General features: G+C 37.2%; 1 protein-coding gene across 7 annotated transcripts in view; it reads left to right on the forward strand.

The window, feature by feature from the left end:
* LOC149543414 (uncharacterized) overlaps nucleotides 1-18472 on the forward strand; it is a 198315-nt gene extending 179843 nt beyond the window's left edge. For all 7 annotated transcript variants that reach the window (XM_089798205.1, XM_089798204.1, XM_089798201.1 and 4 more), the window contains one exon: nucleotides 17444-18472. In XM_089798205.1, the coding sequence (XP_089654331.1) occupies nucleotides 17444-18093 (650 nt within the window). In that variant the 3' untranslated portion in view covers nucleotides 18094-18472. The remainder of the gene's footprint in view (nucleotides 1-17443) is intronic.
* The last annotated feature ends 1860 nt before the right edge of the window (nucleotides 18473-20332 follow it).

Raw genomic sequence — 20332 nt, forward strand, 5'->3', positions numbered from 1 at the left:
TTCAATAGAAACTTCATTTCATAACAAGCATTTTAAGTTCTCTCTGTATATATACTATACAACACCCCTCCCTGTTCCGTCCTCCCCTTGTCGCCATCCCCTAGCCGTCCCCCCGCTGTCCCAAAAATGAGATCCATTTTCCCCCCATCCCGGAAACTCGTCCCGACATACTCTAGTACTGGCGTAACATTGCATATTTCTTTATTGCAAACAATGTTCTTAGTTTAATCAATTGAGAGATTGGATCAAAAATTTTTGGTATTGAGAATCAAATGTTGTCTAGTTATAGATGATTAGAGGGTTTTCTATAGTTGATCTATGTCAATTTAGAGAGGTTCAAGTTATGATCTGAGTGAGTTGTTTTTTTATCAAAGATTGGTTTTCTGGTTATTTTGGAGATGGTTGCAGTTTTTGGATTGGTTATGCAATATTTTATGTTGCTAACCTAGTGTTGAGATTAAGACAGAGATGTGTTCTTTAGCTAGAATAGTTCATGATTTTGATGCTAGGAAGCTCTTTTTCTTTAGTGACAGATGTCATTTAATGTTTACAATTATCAATGCAAAGATACTAGTGGGTTCTGAGGCGGAGTTGTTTATGTAGCCATTGAAATAGGAGCCAATTGTATGAGCAATCATACAAAAGTCACCCATATGATAGCATAGGGATATGAAACTCAGCCGTATGACAAAATACATTCCTTGTATGACAAAGGGCGCACATATGGAAGTCACTTGTATGGAAATGAATAACACTTGTATAGTAGCAAAGAGCACACTTATCGTAGTCACCTGTACTAGAGTGGACAACTCTTGTTCGTAGCTCATTTGTACGAGTACGAGTATCAATAGTGGAGACTGTACGAATGACACGAGTGCAAAGTGATGAGCACAATTGGCACAAACATGGGAGCACCTAGCACAGTCAGTACTGTTGCCAAGATAGGTGAGGAATCCACAGTAGGCGAGGAAGGGGCTAGCAATAGGCCAATCCTCCTAGATTGGGGAGAAAAGAGGATAGCCTTTACACCTTATATGTCAGCAATAGCCCACTTAGTTTTTGTGGAATAGTTCCCACATACTAAGGGAGGGGATATCAAGACCACGAAGAATGTTGCCCACACTATATGCATCACTACCTCATACGGAATAGAGACTACACAGCCTATTACACTAGTGACCACACCTAAAAGAGTACCTCCTACTCAAACAATTCCCACTCCCACACCATCACAGATCATAACTTCAATGGTTATGGTTATTTAGGATACAAAGAAGGGACATGACACTAGCAAGGACACTGACAAGGATGTTGGGATGAATGCAAACAAAGAGGCAGACAACCTAATTGCCAAATTCTAAATGGGAGTTGAGGATATACCACCACCCTCCCCAACCTTAATGAGAGTACCCTCTCTAATCTTGATGGGAGAACACAAGGACATGGATCTGTAGTTGGAACCTGTTGGGATGGATGGTGAGAGTCGGCACGTGGGAGAAGGTAGAGCTGCTGAAAATACAGAAGGCTCAACACCTTTTGAGGAGTACATAAAAATTCTTGGCGGAATTGATCCGTGTCGCACATCAAATAAGGAGAGAGCCAAGGCAGCTGATATCTAAGCAATGGTCTCTATAGCAGAGTCCCTATTGCACTTCATGAAGGAAGGTTTTCATGAGGAGTTTAAGGGGATTTTCACAAAGTAGGGATGGCCCAATGAGGAAATGGAAGAACAAATACATAAATGGAGAGCCCTACAGACCATACAGGCATCCACCTCACAACTAGCCATGATGACTATCCTCTCGCAAATGAAGGAAACTTTTAGGACCACTTTTGTAGAACTTCAGAAGGTAACTTGGGAAGTGGCTAAGATAGAAAGAGAATGGGTTATCTTGGGGGAAAGGGTGGAAAAGATAGAAGCTGAGCTAGAACAAGAGAAAGCCATGCATGTCGAGAAGTTGGCCTCGGTAGAGAAGGGTAGGATGGATACATTGAGACTTCTGCAGACAGTATGAACCAAATATTTAACAGTCAAATGGGATATGAAGCTCCTAAGACAAGAGCTTACACAAGTGATAACATCTACCAGTCCAGGGATGTCTTCTCTTCCATCTCAATAGCCCACTATTCTAGCTATTTTGTTTTGGTTGTCTGGAAGACGACTATTTCTTTTTTTCTTTTTTCTTTTTGGTGGGGGGGTGTGGGGTGTGGCGATCGAGGGGATTAATCTAGGCTAGTAATAAAGTAATTAAGGTATGTGGTAGATTCGTTATGAAATCACATGTACCAAAGTATCACGACGGTTGGTTCTCTGGGATTATTGGGAATTGGAATGGTATAGTAATATTGGAAACATTGGTAATACTAGAAATGTAATCCTTTGGTACAATCAATATAGTGATATTTTGCCATTGTTGTGTAATTCATATGTTCTAGTTATTAGTTTAGTACTCTGCTTGCATTGGCATATAGTTCTTTATAATTTGCATACTTAACATGTGAACCTCTCTAGGTTTGGCATATGAATACTTCCATACTTGGCATGTAACTAATTCTATTCCTGGCGTATAATTTCTTTATACCTGGCATGTGACTGTTGCCACATTTGGCATATAACAATGTGGTATTTCAAGTTACTTGTTGATGTTCCTAGATCATGTCTTATTCTAGTTTGAATCGCATTGGATTACATGATCGGACTCAAAAGATTTCTTGAGAAGTGTTGTTATTTCTCTGAGTTCTTGACCAACTTGGTGAGATAACATGGTGTGATGGATCGTGGCATGATTTGTGGATTAGATTGATTATTTGGGTCCTAGCTATGTCTTTACTGACATGTCTTGGATTGCTTTGATAATGTAAGGTAATTTGTTAATTAAGGTTATGGTTGAGGCTAACCTTGTTTATGTTTACAAGGTTCATGTAATGTATATAAAAATGAGATTATTTGTGTAAATAAGAGAGTGTGCGAGTATGGATAGCTAAGAAGATGTGAACATGTTGTATCACAGATTAAATGAAGAGATATGCATGAAATTTGTTATTGAGACAAAGAGTTGTTACACTTTATTGAAGTCGTATTGACATATTAGAGATGCTATCAATCAATTCATAATTCGGTGAATTGTTGTCCACAAGTGGATTACAATCCATCTTGGGTTGTTGACCTTTTTTATTTTGAGTAGTAAACTCTAGGTTATGTACCTGAATACATGGGCATTCCTTTGTACCTTTAAAAGGGTATTTGTGTCAGTACATCATCTAGAGGGTTTTATTTCGACTCCCTTAACTGAGATCACACACAACAAATTTAGGTATTATGCATTGTGGTGTTGTTTATGTTGTCCTACATTTTGTGGGTACAAAATGTAGGTAACAGTACGAAACTTTTTCAACTTAATTTCACATTTCTCTGAGTTAGTTCATTGTTTAATTGGCTGACATTGATCAATCAATTGACCCCAATTAGTATAATAAATCCTTTTACTGAAGAATTTCTTCAAGTCCTTTTTTTTTTCATTTTAATAAGCCTATGCTTGATTTTTAAATCCTTCAACGTATTTTTTTGCATTTTTGAGTGTGTGTTTGTTTTCTTTTTGTCTTTTTGTTTTGTTCAAACCCTTTGTTATCTTAGGGTTCAATCGAACCTGGGAGTCAAAAGATATGATCATTTAAGTGCCCAAAAGGTGGACTCTCCAAATGCAATTGCATATTTAAAATATTATGTTATGTTTTAATGTTGACATTCACTTTTTGAAAAATATAACATAAATTCACTTTATATTATGTTTTTAAGTTACTTTGTCACTTAGATTTATCACTTAAGTGACTATAGAACACTCTATGTTATATTTCCATGTTTAGTTGCTTTTTAACTTTTCACTTCAGTGACTTTATTGACCATATAGTTTGATTTATTTTTTTAGTTAACTTTATGTTTTATTTTAAAACATCTAATTTAAATATTGCTTTCTAAATAATATTTGCACATGATATATTAACTATTAGTGTTAAATATTAGGTTTGACCAATTAAGTGATATTTTCTCAAAAATTAATTAAACATGTGCTTAATTGATCACTTAAGTTGTGCAAAATCAACTTTCAACCCATTCACATATTTACATGTAATTGCCTTGAGAGAGTGCGATTTGCACTAGAAAAACATTTTAAACACTTTAAACAAGTTTTAAAAACATGTAATATACCTCCAAGAGATTTGCATGAACATGGTCTTTTACATGTCAAGTGTTTCATGTAAAGCCCTTGGGAGAGTGCCATTTGACTTTTTCAAACATGTAAATGCATTGAGAGTCCATGATTTTGCCTTCCAAGGCCAAAATTGCATTGTTTGTTGTGTGTGTACATTTTAAAACATGCAATAACACATGGAGAATGTGATTTCCCTTCTTTCCCAAGAATGCGTCCATTTTAAAACATGTTAAGGCTCCAATAGAGTGCAATTTAGCATATCATCATATGCATTTGTCTTTGGAGACCACCTTTTCCCTCCAAGGCCCAAAAATGCCCATGTACATGCAATCTAAGGGCACGTTTTTTATGAGAATGCTCAGATTTCCTCATTCCAAGCTATGAAACATATCTAAACAAGGGTGTTATTACATTTCTATGCATATTCATGCCTTTGGCATTAATATTTCTTGCCAAATTGATTCATTTCAAAGCAAATCAAGGGCACATTTTTTTCCCAAAAACACCTAGAAATGATGCTTCGAGCTCACTATTTTGGATCAATAGGAGGTATTTTTGAGTTTTGCTGTATGCTATTGTCTTTTGGTATCATGTTTTATCCTTCCCGTGCAAAAAACAATTCATGCTATTGTCTTTGCAGACCACATTTTTGCTCAAAAACGTCCAAATGCATGAGTTATTTGAAAATGTTTGACATGTTGAAGTTTTGAGATCACATTTTTGGGCATTTACATCCAAAAACACCTCATACAAAGCCATCAGTTGCAAAGCATTAAAAAGGTCAAGGAGTTGCTTGGAAATTCGAATTTGGAGGAAAGTCAATCATTCAAACCTATCAATCTTCCACATTTGGCTCTTTGATCTTCAAGTAGTTGAAGTTTTTAAACCTTTACTATTTTGTTGCATGTTTTGTCTTATCATTGTACACTTGTTCAAAGATATGCCATGTATTTTGCAAATTTCCTTTAAATAAATTAAAGCTTCTATTTTCAAATGCTTGGGATTTCTACAAATTCCAATTTTGAAATTGCATATAGGAGAGCAACTTGATATTTTGTGATGTTTGAGTAAAAACCAAAGATATGTTTTTGATTTGTGCATATTCTTGTTTTCTTTCAGTTTTTTTCCTCTTTTTGAAAAGGCTAAGGATTCTTTCCCAAGAATGCGAGAGCATTTCACACCATTTCACGTTTCACCTCTTTATGCAAGTACATTGCATCTTTTTACCAACACATGTCAAAGCATATCTCATCCATTTTCCAATATATACAATTACATCTATTTTCATTTACATGCATTTCCATCCTCCGTACCACTTACATGTAATTACATCCTCCGAACCTAATTACATGTTTTCTTAAAACATAATTACATGTAAATCACTTTACAAGTAATTACATCTACAGAACCCGATTTTGATAAAAGGTCACTCTTTAACTACAAAGTCATTATTTGCACGTATCCGCATGCGTCTAGCTTACATTCTTGAAGCATTTACATGAGACCCATCCTTACCCACGTGTGTTCTGTCTTCCTAAAACCCATTTTGGCCCTCTGCATATGCTTTTCATTTCCTATCCAAGCTATTGCATATGTTCCATGAGTATCTAATCAACACTCTGAACGTATTTACCAATCAAAATTAACATCTTCGTGGACTCAATACCTTGCAATGATGTATTCACCCTTTGGAATTTTCATGTTGCAACACAAGATATGCCCACATCTACGAATTCCAAAAGAAAGAAGAAGCACTAGTATGACAAAATGTTTCGCTCGTGCAACTACATCTCATGTCCTCTGGATCAAGTATCTGACATAGAGATTGGACACATTGACATGGCTGATTTCCTAAAAAGGGTCGAAGCTCCTTCCAATAGAGAGATGAGATGCATCAAGAGAAGTAACATTCATTTGATGTCTACTTTCCCTATGGCTGCCCTAGAACCAGAATTTGTCTTAGGATGTGCTTGACATTTCAGTTTCACGACCAAAACAATCAAGGATGCAGATGGTAAGGCTATCATCAATCTAGACCCAAAAGTTATTGAACAGATCCTTTGAGTTCCGTAGAGCGTAGAGCGTGTAGACCTGTCAAAGGAGACGTCTCTAGAGTTATGGAATGAGAAGAAGATAGATTATCAAAGGTATATGAATGCATATTGGTTGGGTGTTAGAAGAAATAACTTTTTAGGATGGCCCAAGACAATTCACAGATCAGAATTCAAGCCGGAATCTAAACATTTGATTACTCTCCTTAATAGATTATGTGCCCTCAAGGAATCTAGTGACTTTGAGCCATGGATGTACAAGTTCATCTTTCAAATCTTTGATAGTGAAGAACCCATTTTTTGTGGAGAGGTTATAAGTACAACACTGTGCGAACAATTGCTTAATGTGGGAATGTCAACACCATTTCACATGAACTTGTATTTGGTTTACATTGCCACATCCATGGGATCCTTCTAAGGACTTTCATCCAAAGGGGATCAGCCTCAAGCGCCTATTTGGAACTATTATGATCAAATCACATTGACACAGAGCAAATATCACTATAGGAGAGTCCAAGATGCATTTTTTGGACATTTCCAGTATTAGTTTAATAAACAGTTGGTAATCAGAAGAGTATCAGATGAAGCTTGGAATAGGATAAATCAAGTTGGTTGCATCTTTTTGCAGTTTCCAACTATCACTTATTTGAGAGTTGGTTATTTCAAAGGAGAACCATATATCTTGTTGAGATATGCTAGTGATAAAATCATTTTGATGGAGTTGGCTAGACAACTCATGGAGGTGCAAACGTATCAAAATACTCAACACAGGCCAGGATTCGGTATCACTATAGCCAAGCCCTTGGTGATTGGTTAGTATATGATCAATTCAATCTACAAGGCAAAAACTATGGAGGTAGAACATCTTATCACATTGAAGAAATTGAAAGCTAGGTTCGATTTTGACTATCAAGGAATGCATTCAAAAATCAAAAGAGCATTCACCCATGTTTATCGCATAGAGGACATATGGATCAACTTGCGCACAACGATGGATATCATGATGATTGATTATTGCAGGATCACATTGCAACAAATCATTGACCTCAACATGGTTGAGATCCCACCCAGTTTTATGGCAACATTCTTGATCTAGAATATCATCAAGCTGGTGGAGTACATAATAAAGTAATGCTTTATTAAGCTTTGTGGGGCGGGTAGTTAGGAAGTGAGGGGATGCGTCCTTTGGTTTTCCCAACCAAGCGACCGTTATATAAGAACTTGAAATTATGAATGTACTCATTTTTTTGGTAATCAATAAAAGAAATAACATTTCCTTGCCATTTGGTATTCTGGTATGAGTAATGAATGTTTTGTAAGTACTATTGAATCTATGTTGTATTACTCTGTATCTTGTGCGAATAACCATTCTATATTTTAGCGTCATTGCCTAAGTCCGAACTTGGAGGTCACCGGCTAGGTGGGATGGAGTAATGGGAATACCTTCCTACCACGTATACAAGTAACAAATAATGACGAAGAAGAGGAAATAACAAGAGAAGTTCAGTTCCCACGCGATTTGGTGGTGGCCTGGGAAGTTTTTGTTGACTTGCACTTGCAAAAGGAAGCTCGAGAGAGAGAGCGGTTCCAAAAAGCATGGTACGGGACAAACTTTCGGTACCACCAGCAGTGTACGATCTACTTGGACAGATCCGTCGACTGTTGGCAAGAAACTTGGTAGGTGGGGAGGAAGAAAGAGCCGAAATAGAAAGAGAAAGTAAAAGACAATAAGTGCTGCGATAGTTCGCCAAAAGGACACAGGAATTGGATGAGCATGACAATCCAAGAAAGATAACTAGGCACTAAATCAATTCATGTGCCTGCTCGCAAATAAATACCTCAAGTGAGTGCCAGAGGAAGAAATTGAGGAGGAAGCCACCCTGCGAACTCTGCGTTTCCACCAGCAAGAGGAAAGACGTTGCAACTTGACAAGACTTGTGAACCAACCCAAGAGTAAAAATAAAATTGAAGAAGGGTTGATAAAAAACATAATCGAAGGAATAGCCAATTTGGCTATCTCTGAGACACTAGGAAGAAAGGAAGGGTGCAGAAATCGTGAAACCCCTGCATGAAGAGAGTATCGGCAGGAACAAAACTCCAACCTAGGAGGAGATACTATTGGACCAAACACCTAGGAATCTAGCCCATCATGAGGGAGCATCCAGTCAAGAGGGAGCGTCCTGTTAGGAGGGAAAGTCCCAACAGGAGTGAGCATTTCGGCAGGAGGGAAAAACAATAGAAGAATGGCAATAGACAAACAAAAATTCCCTAGATTCACGGGATGCATAACCATATGCCAAGCCAATGGAGAGAATGATGCAAATGAATGGCTAAAATCATTTTTGGCCACAGTAAGAGGGATAGCCATTGATTGGTATATAGACTTGGAGGCAGGCAAGAAGAACACATGGAATAATCTCCGTTTAGCCTTTGAAGAGGAATTCAGACTCCTTCAGGGTGATGATGAGATTGTGACAAAGATCTATAATACAAGGCAAGGGAAGAATAAATTTGTGAGAGCATATAGTAGGAGGCTAAAGGAATTGATAGGAAACTGGACAAGAAGCCTACGGATGGATTGAAAAAAAGGTGGTTTATCGAAGGTTTGACTTCGTCCCTAAGAAGAAAAATGAAATTAGTACCACCATCCTCCTTTGTAGATGCCTGCACCCGTGTAATGGATATAGAAAGTGAAAGCAAAACCTCCAAGGCCATGAGGCATGGTAGTGGAAGTGAAAGCGGGGATGAATCCAAGAGCATTCAAGCCCAGAGGAAAGATATGATGAAGTTAATGAGGGAGGTAATAGGAAGTAAGGAAGAGAAAAGAGAAGGGAGGGAACAATGGTTTACAGATTGTGAAAAAGAGGCCCACACAAAAGGGACATGTCCGCATAAAGAATTTTGTGATATTTTTCAAGTGTTGGGACACATAATCAAAGATTGTCCTTACAATCTAAAGGCATGGAATGCGCAATTATTCTTTACACAAGGGGAGCAATCCACACTGCCTTCCACTCCACGAAACACAAATACAGTTGCCTCACCGGGAGGATATATAAACAATAGGTGAGGAAGCAACAACAGTAACAACAACAATAATAATACACCGAGGAGAGCAATCTAGTATGATTCTAAAGACCCATAATCCAATACAGGTGATGCAATGAATGAGGCCATTTTGCACGAGACTGCCAGAATGGTGGAGGACAGAACAGAGGAATGTTGTGTAAATGGTGTGGACCGGGTAATTGCTCTAGAGAAAAAGGGGTGATATGCTCAATATTGAAGAACCAGAGGGAAAAACATTAGCCATCAGAAGCCTACAGGCAAGGAAACTTGAAAATTTGGATGCAACTAAAGAAAAAGAAAGATTTGAGGAAGCCTAAAAGGACATTAGAGACAACATGATAAAGGAAGGAGAAGTGAGTAGGGCTAAGCTCACAAACATCTGATCGGTACCAAACATTATGAAACAAGTACTAGAGACCATCCCTGTGAAAATCACAGATCTATTAGAAACTCTATCTTAGTTGCGGGTAGCAATAACACAGGGAGAAAGTACGAAAGTTGTACCCTCCAAGGAGTAGAAAGAAGAAGTGCAAGTAGGAAAAGAAACCAACACCTTGTTCACCATAGGAATGGGGAGGATCTCGGCAGTGGTAGAAATCGAAATAATGGGTTACAAACTTTCAAATTCTATTGTCGATGGAGGATCTAGCGTGAATGTCCTATCTGAGGAAACATGGAAGGCAATAAGGAAACCCACACTCTAGCCACCCACAGTCCAACTGGTAGGTGCAAACCAGCATGGAATCAACCCAATAGGAACCTTGATGGGGAAAAAGGTAGTAGTTGGGACACAACAATTCCTTTTGGACTTTGTGGTGATTACCCTGGAGAAAAAAGGGTACGATGTGCTGTTGGGAAGAGGATGGCTAGTCATAGCAAAGGCCACCCATAATTGAAAGAGGAATACCTTGTCCCTAGAGGTAGATGATCGAAAGTACACAATAGATCTAAGGAACCAGTTTGTGAGTCAAGACTTGGCATCAGATTCAGAGGCAGAAGGAGAAGACGGAGGAGTGGAACCAGATGGAGTGCTTCGGCTTGGGGAGTGCTCTGAAGATGAAACAAGCTCCCTCAATGGCTTGTTTCACTAGCAGATGGGGGACTAAGAAGTATTTCCAGCTAGAATGTAATATGTTGCAAATCCAAGAAGGCGAATCAGAAGAAGGATATCTGGAAGGCTATAAGGAATACAAAGAGGGTACGACAACCCTCAATAATAAACCAACACATATCTTGACAAGGAAGCAATAAAATTCAATGAAGGCCTCACCAAAGTAATAAAGTTGCTAAAGAGATAAACAAGGTCTTTGGGATTCCACATCGTGGACAAGAACTCACCTAAACCCTAATGACAATGGAGGAAAAGAAGAAGTGGTTGAGATTAATATGTAGAGATGATCTGACAAAACAAGAATGGGAGAGCATTATGAGCAACAAGAATAGTAGGGGTTTAAAGAAAACTTTTTTGGCTAATGAAGATTGGCGATGCATTGTAGACTTAGTGAAGAGTAAACTTACTGTTGGAAGCCGCACGTTGGACATGACTCTATGGATGTTACCTATAGTAGTTGGGTTGAACAATGGAAAGGTGTATAACTAGGTACAATTCTTCTCAGAAAGACTATAGGAGTTCATGGAATTGAAGCACAAAGAATTTTATATGCCTCATCATGCCATTTCTCTTCTCCTAGAAGCCGTCAGAACATAGGTGGCAGTCGAACGTAGGGGCACCAACAAATCGAGCGGAGCCCTACAAATTGGCCATGACCTATTGGATGCACATGGACACTTTCGGCATAGGACCAGGAGCTGGAGAGCCAAAGCAAAAGAAACCCAAAGAGGCCATACAAGAGAGCTCAAGTGAGGAGAAGAGGAGCCTTTAGAAGAAGAGGACACAACATCAAATTCACAGGATGTAGAAATCTATCTAAGTCACTTAAAAGGCACGCCTTGGGATATCACCTTCCTACCACTAGGAGAAGGACTATCGTCGATGAGGTTACCTAAGTATGCTCAAATCCACCAATTTGACCCAAGTATAGAGGCGGGTGTCCAAGGAGGTGTCTATACGAAGGAAGGTGGCCATGGAGGCAGTTGTACAATGGATTGTAAGGATGACCATATCAGGGAGAAGAACAAAGAGAATGAGCATACACAGGGTGAAGGCGGTAGATATTAGCAATAAATTCCACAATGGGGGGCAACTAGACTTTCACTTCAAGGATTAGCGCAAATGCTTCCCCCAGATCAGCAACCCCTTACTAAGGTGATAGACCTCAGGTGCCAGAAGCAATGTGGAGACAAGGTGAGGCTGTAAACATCGTTGGGTACAAAAGTTGTCCACCTTGTTGCTTTGGTAGTGCAACCTACAGGACAATTGGACACTCAGAAGGAGAAACATGTGGAGAAACTAGAGTTGAGGAGGACATGCCGATTGAGGACACGGTCTTGGGAGAGATTGATAAATTGCTTAAGGAAGAAGGGATGGTATCTCCCCCTTCATCGACCCCTCTAGAAGTAGAGGATGAAGACCCCACAAAAATACAGAGTGAGAAAGTGGAACCGTCTAAGACATTTTCCTTCGAAGACAAAGCTGAAATATTCCTGAAAGAGTTATAAGCTATGGAACATTCCACCAAAGAAGTGATGAAGCAAGCTAAAAAACAGAATATGGGAGCTATAGTTAGAGTAGCTGATCATTGGTAGCATCTATGCATAAAGGCTGCCATAACGACTGGGACTTGCTTCAGTAGAGTGGGTATAAATAGAAGCAAATAGTTGCAGAGTGGATAAAACGATACACCATACCTCTAGCTCAAGAACAACCACCTCTCATACGGACACTTGCAGACATGGAAGTTGCATTTTGAAGGACATACTTAGAACTCCAATAAGGAAAGAACTTGGCACGAAGGTTGGCTAAGGAGTGGAAGATTGAAAAAGTTGTTCTAGAAGAATAGTGGAAGGCAGAAAAGGCTGCCCTAGAAGAAAACTGGAAATAGAAAAGGCTGCCTTGGAAGATAAAATCACAACAACAGAAAGGAAAAAGATGGATGCTTTGTGGGTTTTGCAGGGAGTTTGTGCAAAAGAAAAGGCGGCTGAACAAGATCTTCAACGACTTCATGGTACCCCAAGTACAGGGATGTCTTCCCAACTCTTCTTGAAGTTTGGTTTTTCTTTATTTTGTTGGGTAGTCGTTTGGAAGATGACTTCTTTTTGGGGGGGTATAAATGTAGTGCATAATAAAGTAATGTTGTAATTAGATCTAATTAAGCTATATGGGAAAATGAGGGGATGCGTTTGTTGGTTTTCCCAACCAATCGATCATTATATAAGAACTTTGGACCATTATATAATAGGCTTCCTTAGATTTGCTTTGACAAGCAGTGTCCTTTTCCCATGCATTTGTAACAGAAAGATTGTGCTTCTATCTTTGATAGATTCCAATCCATCTTAGCCAATACTAACAAATGGTTAAAAATCAATCATTTTAAGAGTATATCCTAGGCTCTGGGTGGATTGTGATAATTTTGGACCAGTCTGAAGGACAACTCAAGTGGAGATTATAAGCAAAGATGGTGCATCTTCCTCAGTACCAGCTAAATCTCTCAAGTTTAAACTTAGAGGCAGAAAGGGATCAAAATCACTTCAAGAATCTTCTCGAGCACCTGTGCAAGCTCAAGAACATGAACAAGAATCTGAAGGAGAGTCCGATGAAGAAGATGAAGAGGAAGGAGAGATTATGATCATATCTCCTCCGTGGCCAACAAACACTCAAGGTCCATCTATTTAGGAAACACCTTTCTTCGATAATATAGACAATGATGTGGATTCATTCTCCATAGTTTTTACATCCACCATCCTTGCTTCAAAAGTGAACATGTTGGCACTCTCGCTCTTTGGCAGCCCCCCTATTCTCACAGCTAAGCAGTGTGAGAATTTGGGAACTGTATTTGAAGATTTCCCAACCCTCACAAAAGGTCAAGTTTCCCACCTTGATAACTCAATGGATGGCTTTGAATTGTTCATGACATAATCTTATCATCGGGCACCAATGAATTCAACTGTGCAAATTGAAGCATGCACGGTAACAACAGAAATACAATCAGGATCAATGTCCATGGTAGCCACTATCCCTATTTCAACAGATAAGGGTTTTAGTTTTTTTGCATGGTTGAGTAAAATCACTATGAAGAGAAGAAAGGTTGTTGTACCTCCAAATAATCTTCCTATTAAGAAAAATAAGATTAAATCTTTGAAAGACAAGATTGTTTCAAGGATTGTGGTTGACTCTAAAAAGACCAAGTTTGCAGAAATCACAAAACCTCTCGTATTCACCAAAATTGAACTTGGTAAATAACCACGGTTAGGGTGTTTGTAGGATGCTTGAGATGCACTTGCCAATGTGTCAAAAAGAAATCATAAGTTGTGGGAGAAGAAGAATCAGCTTAAGCAAGAAGTTGCTCATCTAAATGAGGTCATTCACGAACAATCTTCACAATATACAATCACTGCATCTAAGACACCTCAGGAAAAATGGATAATTGAAGCAACAAAGACTTGGTTTGGAGAGGTTGTCTCTGAAGGAGCTCGGGCCATCAAAGATGCGGTCAAAATTCTTGAACATATCCAAGGCGTTGAAGAAATGTTACATGACTTGATTGCTTCTTTGAATCAAGAAGTTAATACCTTGAAGGAAATCTTGGGTGATTGGAATTAAATGGCTAATGCTGATCTAGACAACATGATTGCATGTGAAGTCATTCCATCTTCAGAATTGTTCTACAAATGTCAAAGACTCATGGGTCACAAAGAAGAGACTGGGAAAACTTCTGACGAAGTTGCGGGGAGTCTTGGAAGACTGTCAATCGATTGAAACAAATATCATGTACAATTTGGAGCAAATGGGATGTAATGTTCTTACTGAACATGACAACTTGGTCACAAAGGAAGAAATAACCTTAGAGTATACAGTCAGAGTTAATGTTGATCTTGATTCTGAAGAGTTTGGATCACACACAATGAACAGGTTTGCTTCATACAAATTAGTAGTAAAGCGCCTATAGGATTCTCTTTCACCAAGTTACAAGGTTATGAAATCAGTGTGTGCCAATGCAATCAGAATTGAAGACATATCAAAGACAATGGAAATCTCAAATCTTCCCATAGTGCATGATTGCATCGCCAAGTGCAAGGTCCTACAGAACAATCCCTAGGATTGTTTCAACTTTTTCTGTCTTTATTTATTATCATGTTTGTAGTTGGAGAGGATGAATTGCATGAGATGCAATTACACGTAATTTGATTGCATGTCCTTATGACATGTAATCCAGTAATTCCTCACCTAGTTTGACCGGGTCAAAATTGGTTGTGTTGCTCCCACTTTTTCCTCTTTTTTCTCACTTCTTTTCCTATAAAAGGAGTGTTTCTCTCATTGTAAAAATCATTTTTTTTTGTATGCAAGGACGCTCTGCCAAATTTGTGCAAGCATAACTTTGATTGTGTAGTATCAATTTCAAAGAAAAGTGAATAAAATAAGCAATTGGATTCGAAGCTTTGACTAGAAGTAATTGTGATAGCACAAATTGGAAGCTTTGATTGTAATTTGTGCCTATTGTCTTTGATTCATATTATTAATGTGTGTTCGATAATATAGCATAGAGAGTTAAGAAGTAGTCGGAGCTGAAGCTTTGACTGGGAGCAATTGTGGTGATACATAGACTAGAAGCTTTGACTGAAGCTTGTATTACCATCTCAAATTCGTGAAAAATAGTTAGAATTCCCTTACTTCTGGAAGTCTTTGCACTCCAATGATAGAGGTTTTTCTTATGGAATAGATTAAAACTGAAAATAAGTTATTGAATAGAAATCATCTACTTCTAGAAGTCTTTGCACCCTAATGGTAGTGATTTTTCTTATAAATTAGAAAAACAGGACTTAGAGCCAAACTGTTACGCTTTCAATCAGCCTTTGAATTGGTGTGAGTTTATTGGTATCACCGTTTCTAGCTATTAGATAGAAGTGTAGTTAGAGATTTCATCTTGCCCATTATTCACTCCGCGGGTAAGTGGATTCTTTCCTGAATGTTAAGATGAAAGAATATCTATTGGTAACACCTCTTACAAAAATCTCTCAACTTTTTGCTTACTTGGAGTTGATCCAAGGAATAGTAAGAAGGGGAAGCCTTCCCTTTACGGTAGGAAAGACTTTGTCTCGTATGTTGTGGCTGGTCTACTTATTTTGCGATTGAATTTGAACAAACTATTGGTTGTAAAATATCCACCCAACAGTTTACTTTTGTGCCCTATTGTTTATCTTTTAGGTTTGAGCTCTTATGTTGTTGAATTCACCAAGATATTAAGTTTTGGGACACAACAATTCAACGCCCCTCGCCACCCCACTCCTTAGTTGTATGTGTTGCCTTGCTTCTAACATATAGGGAGCAACCTTTGAGATATATATGCACCTTTTCATGCCAATATTGGGCCAACCTATACATCAATTTAAATTTGTTTATTTTCAAGATTCAATTCACACAAAGCTGGATGACTCCATATGTAAGGTCAGCTTATGAGATTTCATTATTATTACTAAATACTCAAGATTGTCCCTATCTATTTATTTATTTTATTTTAAACTTAGAATCTCAAGGAGAGGTGCTCAAACTTCAAGGGTGCCTCACTATTCATTTTATGTTCATTTGTGTAAGGAAAATTAACATCTCTGATTTGGGCACCAAAACTAAGGGTTGGCCCTCACAAGTCATTATAAGCAGTGTTACTCGGGGATGCGTCCCCACTATATTTTCAGCCGACCCGTCCCAGAAATGTCTTGGAGACTTGGGCCTAGGGGATTTTGAGTTTGACTTCTAGAACAAATTAGACTTTGACTCTCAAAGTAACACAAATTTGGCATTTGAATTCTGCTGATTTGTATATTTTAAGGTTCTATTATGTAAGTACATGTTTTATCCATGTTTTCATACAAATATTTTAAATTTCTCTATATATTTAAATTTTACCTATTGTTATATAGCCATCCCCATTTGCCATCCCCCACCATCCCCAAAATTGGCAAAAAATAATTGTCATCCCGGAAACCCATCTCGCTGTCCCTGCCATCCCCATCCCGGAAACTTGGGGGAACATAGATTATAAGTTGATTTATTTAAGGAAAATCAAAACCTCTGATTTGGGCCCTAAACTAGATCAGGTCTGCCAGAAAATGTAATGGAGTGTCTTGATTTCCTCTTTGATATCAATGAGAACATGTTACGTGAATTACTTTCATGACCCTTCCCCCTTGGAAATCAAGATGGAAACTCTAACTATTGAAGTATCACTAATATTTCTTGAAAGATGTAGATCTGAGGAGGCTGCAATGTGATGAAGTTTGTGATGAGTTATCTGTGTTGTCTTGTCAAGGACCTAAGGATGATGATAGATGTATTTGGTAATAATTCTGGCTTCTCCAACCATGATTTGATTGTAAATTATTGATGATAATTGTTGATATCTAGAGCTTTCAAAATCTCATATTTTGTGTTGTGACATTTTGACTTGTATATACAATTTTTGAATCTGACAATTCATACTCCTCATTTAAACTGGGACTTGTGCAAAGATCAAGCTATTCTATTACTAGATTCTAAATTATGAATAAAATGTCAGGGAATCATGAAATCTCTTATTTGTGTCATATATGTGTATATATGTAATCATTATCTGATAATGGTTTTTAATACATAAGTTTGAAATTTACAAAATTGCAGAAACCTAAAATTTGGTCTGTCAATGGAAATGGTCTACAATAAAAACTTGTTCTTATTGGAGTTCTATGTGAATATCACCAGTTATCTTTTGTAACTTCTCTACTCAAAACAGAAGTGCTGTGCAAGCATTTTTGAATCACATGGTATCTAAACTAAGGAAATGATGATGTGTGTATTTCAATTTCTCTTAATGCTGATTACATTTCAAGAATCTATAGTCTTTTTTATATATTACAAAATACAATTTCAAGCTCCGTGGAACTTCTGAATGCATTCTCTTACTAAGCTGTCTTAAAAATGCTTCATTTGTGTATATTATCTTAACTATTTTTGTTTCTTAGGTGAACTGTTTTGCAAAAGCTCTCTAGAGTTGAGAAAAGCTGTTGAGGAACAGTGCGAGAGAAATGATATGACCAAGTTGAATACAACACCAAGGCTAGAAGATGACGATGATGATGTCTGCCGACCTTTTTCAGAAGATACCCAAATTGCTGTCTCAAACTCCTTTATTTATAGAGCGGGTTATTTCCAGGCAGAGAATGACTTAGCAGAGGAAAACTCTGGGAGGAAGGTACTTATATTTCCTTGCGAGTTTGAGAAACAAACAGGAACTGCTGACAGTGGTAATCTGGAAAGCAGAGCCTGTGTATCCAGAGTAAGCATTGATATTGAACCGAATCTGGGTGAGACCTCTCTAGGAAGCTTACATGTTCAAGGTGGCAACAGGGAACAGGGAAGTACACGAAAGAGAGGACTTCAGATGCAAGAGAACGATGTTATGGGGTTTTTTGTTTGTGAGAAATGTGGACAGAATGTAGGTTGTGAAAAACAACAGCAGCAGGAACATGATGATTATCATTATGCACTAGAACTGCATTCCAAAGATACAAACGATTGGAGGAAACAAAGTAATCTTTTGGCTAGGAATCCTTATCCAAAGAAGAGGAACCAGAATCTTACTTTAGATTCATTTTTCTCGAGGCCCAACTAGCATGACTTAAAAGTGCTGAGGAATTATGTCGTTCAAGAAATTATTCTCTTTCAAAGAAAATTTTCATGCCAGCCGACAATTTTCCTCATACAACTTCTCTCCACTTGTGTATCCTAGCTTTCCGAACATGGAGGATTTTCCATGACAATTTGGCAGACAGCTCCTGAATTCTATATTGGTTGAACAAAAATTATGAAATAGATAAGCAACACTTGATCAAATGTTCCTACAATCTGGTTTGATTAGCTCAATTGGATAGGCTTGGTATATATTTGCCTTGAAATGGTACTTCTGGATTTCACATTATAGAGAATAATTTTGTATATATGTTTTTATTGCTTTTATCAAGGATTGAAGTAATGGGTTCCATTGGTTTTAAGTGCACATAAAATTAGTTCAATTGGAAGAGCTTGGTATTTATTTCCATATTAGTGACACGGCTGGATTTAACATTTTGTATTCTTTTGTTGATATATCCAAGATTGAAGTAATAAATTGTACTGATTTAAAGCGCCCATAAGATTAGCTTAGCTTGATTGTAAAGACTTGGAATGTATTTGCTTTGAAATGGTAGTGCCGAAGTTCACATTATAAAGAATGCATTATGTTTGAAGTAATGGATCTTACTGAATTGAACACAAAAACTTTCCAAAGACTCTTTTGAGTCTTGAGTACTCCCAAGCCACTCTCCAACAAGTTTTTGAAAAACTCTCAGCTATTTTTTCCTATAAAACCCTCCAGTGAACACAAAAATCATGAGTTTTGTATTAAAAACTCCAAATTCATATAATTTATTTATGTTTGCTTGCTGTCATAATATTTTCCATTATGCCATTGTTTCAATGTCATGTTCATCATCTCGTGATTAATTAATTATGTTAAATGTCCTAATGTATGTAACTAATGATGTTATATAAATTTTGAAAATATTAAAGATTGACTATTAAGCTAATACTATGCATAATGTTCAAACATATTTTATGAAATATTTAAATATAATGTATTTTTACTAATGTTCATACTATATGATTTAGTCATTATAAATAAAGTTATCAATAAAAAATTACTAACAGTTAATTAATTGAATTTAAGTTTATTATATTATCATAATAATGGTAGAAAATTACGTCAAAAACATGAACCTCAAATTTATTAAGGAAAATTTAATAAATGGTAATAAGTTATTACCATAGTAACATGAGGATGCATCTTCCCCACACAAGCCCCCCCCGCCCCCCGCCCCCCCCCCCCCCCCCCCCCCCCCCCCCCCCCCTTTTACCTCACATCCCAAAGATGAGGACACACTAGGGACTTGGAGACTTTGTTCCCATGCCCCAGCAACACCATTGGATTCAGCCACCTCCGTCGAAGATGTGGGGACCTCTCGGTGTCGACTATTTATTTTCAATGTACGATGTTCCAATTCAATGTGATGCTCAAATATTTATTATTTTACTTCTTTGCATCGTATATTGTAATACATCTTTTCATAACTAGCATTTTAATTAGCATATGTATAGTATATATTGTTGTCTTGCATTTTGTCACCACAAAATGTAGGTAACAATACCAAACATTTTCAAGTTAGTTTCACATTTCTCTGAGTTTGGTTTGTTATTTAATTGGTCAGTATTGATCAACCAATCAATTTCGATTGATATAATGAATCCTTTTACGAAATGCTTTCGTCAAGTCTTTTTAGTTTCTTTATATTTTGAGCCCACACTTGGTTTTTGAAGCCTTCAACGTCCTTTTTCTCATTTTTGAGTGTGTTTGTTGTCTTTTGGTTTTACTCAAATCATTACTTTTGGTTTTCCCTTCAATTTGATTTATCTTAATGCTTAATTTGAATTTTCAAAAAAGACCATTTAAGTGCCTAAAAAGTGGACATTTTCAGTGCAACTTCACAAATAAAAGATATCATGTTATATTTTTAAGTTGACATTCATTTTTTGAAAAATATAACATAAATTTACTTTGTTATATTTTTTAGTTGCTTTATCATTTAAGTTTTTCACTTACGTGACTATAATAACTATATAGTTTAATTTAATTTTTTAGTTTTAAATCAAAACATCTTGACAATTTAAGATGATATTTGTATATACTATATTAACTATATAGCGTAAATATTATTTATGACCCATTTGAGTAATATTATTCAAAAATTAAATTGGCATGTGCTTATATTATCACTTAGTTGTGCAAACATTTATGCAAGCACATTTTAACTCAAAAT

The sequence above is a fragment of the Cupressus sempervirens genome, chromosome 8, assembly GCF_028749045.1.
Source record: "Cupressus sempervirens isolate cs-2001-9-10 chromosome 8, ASM2874904v1, whole genome shotgun sequence".
NCBI lineage: Eukaryota > Viridiplantae > Streptophyta > Pinopsida > Cupressales > Cupressaceae > Cupressus > Cupressus sempervirens.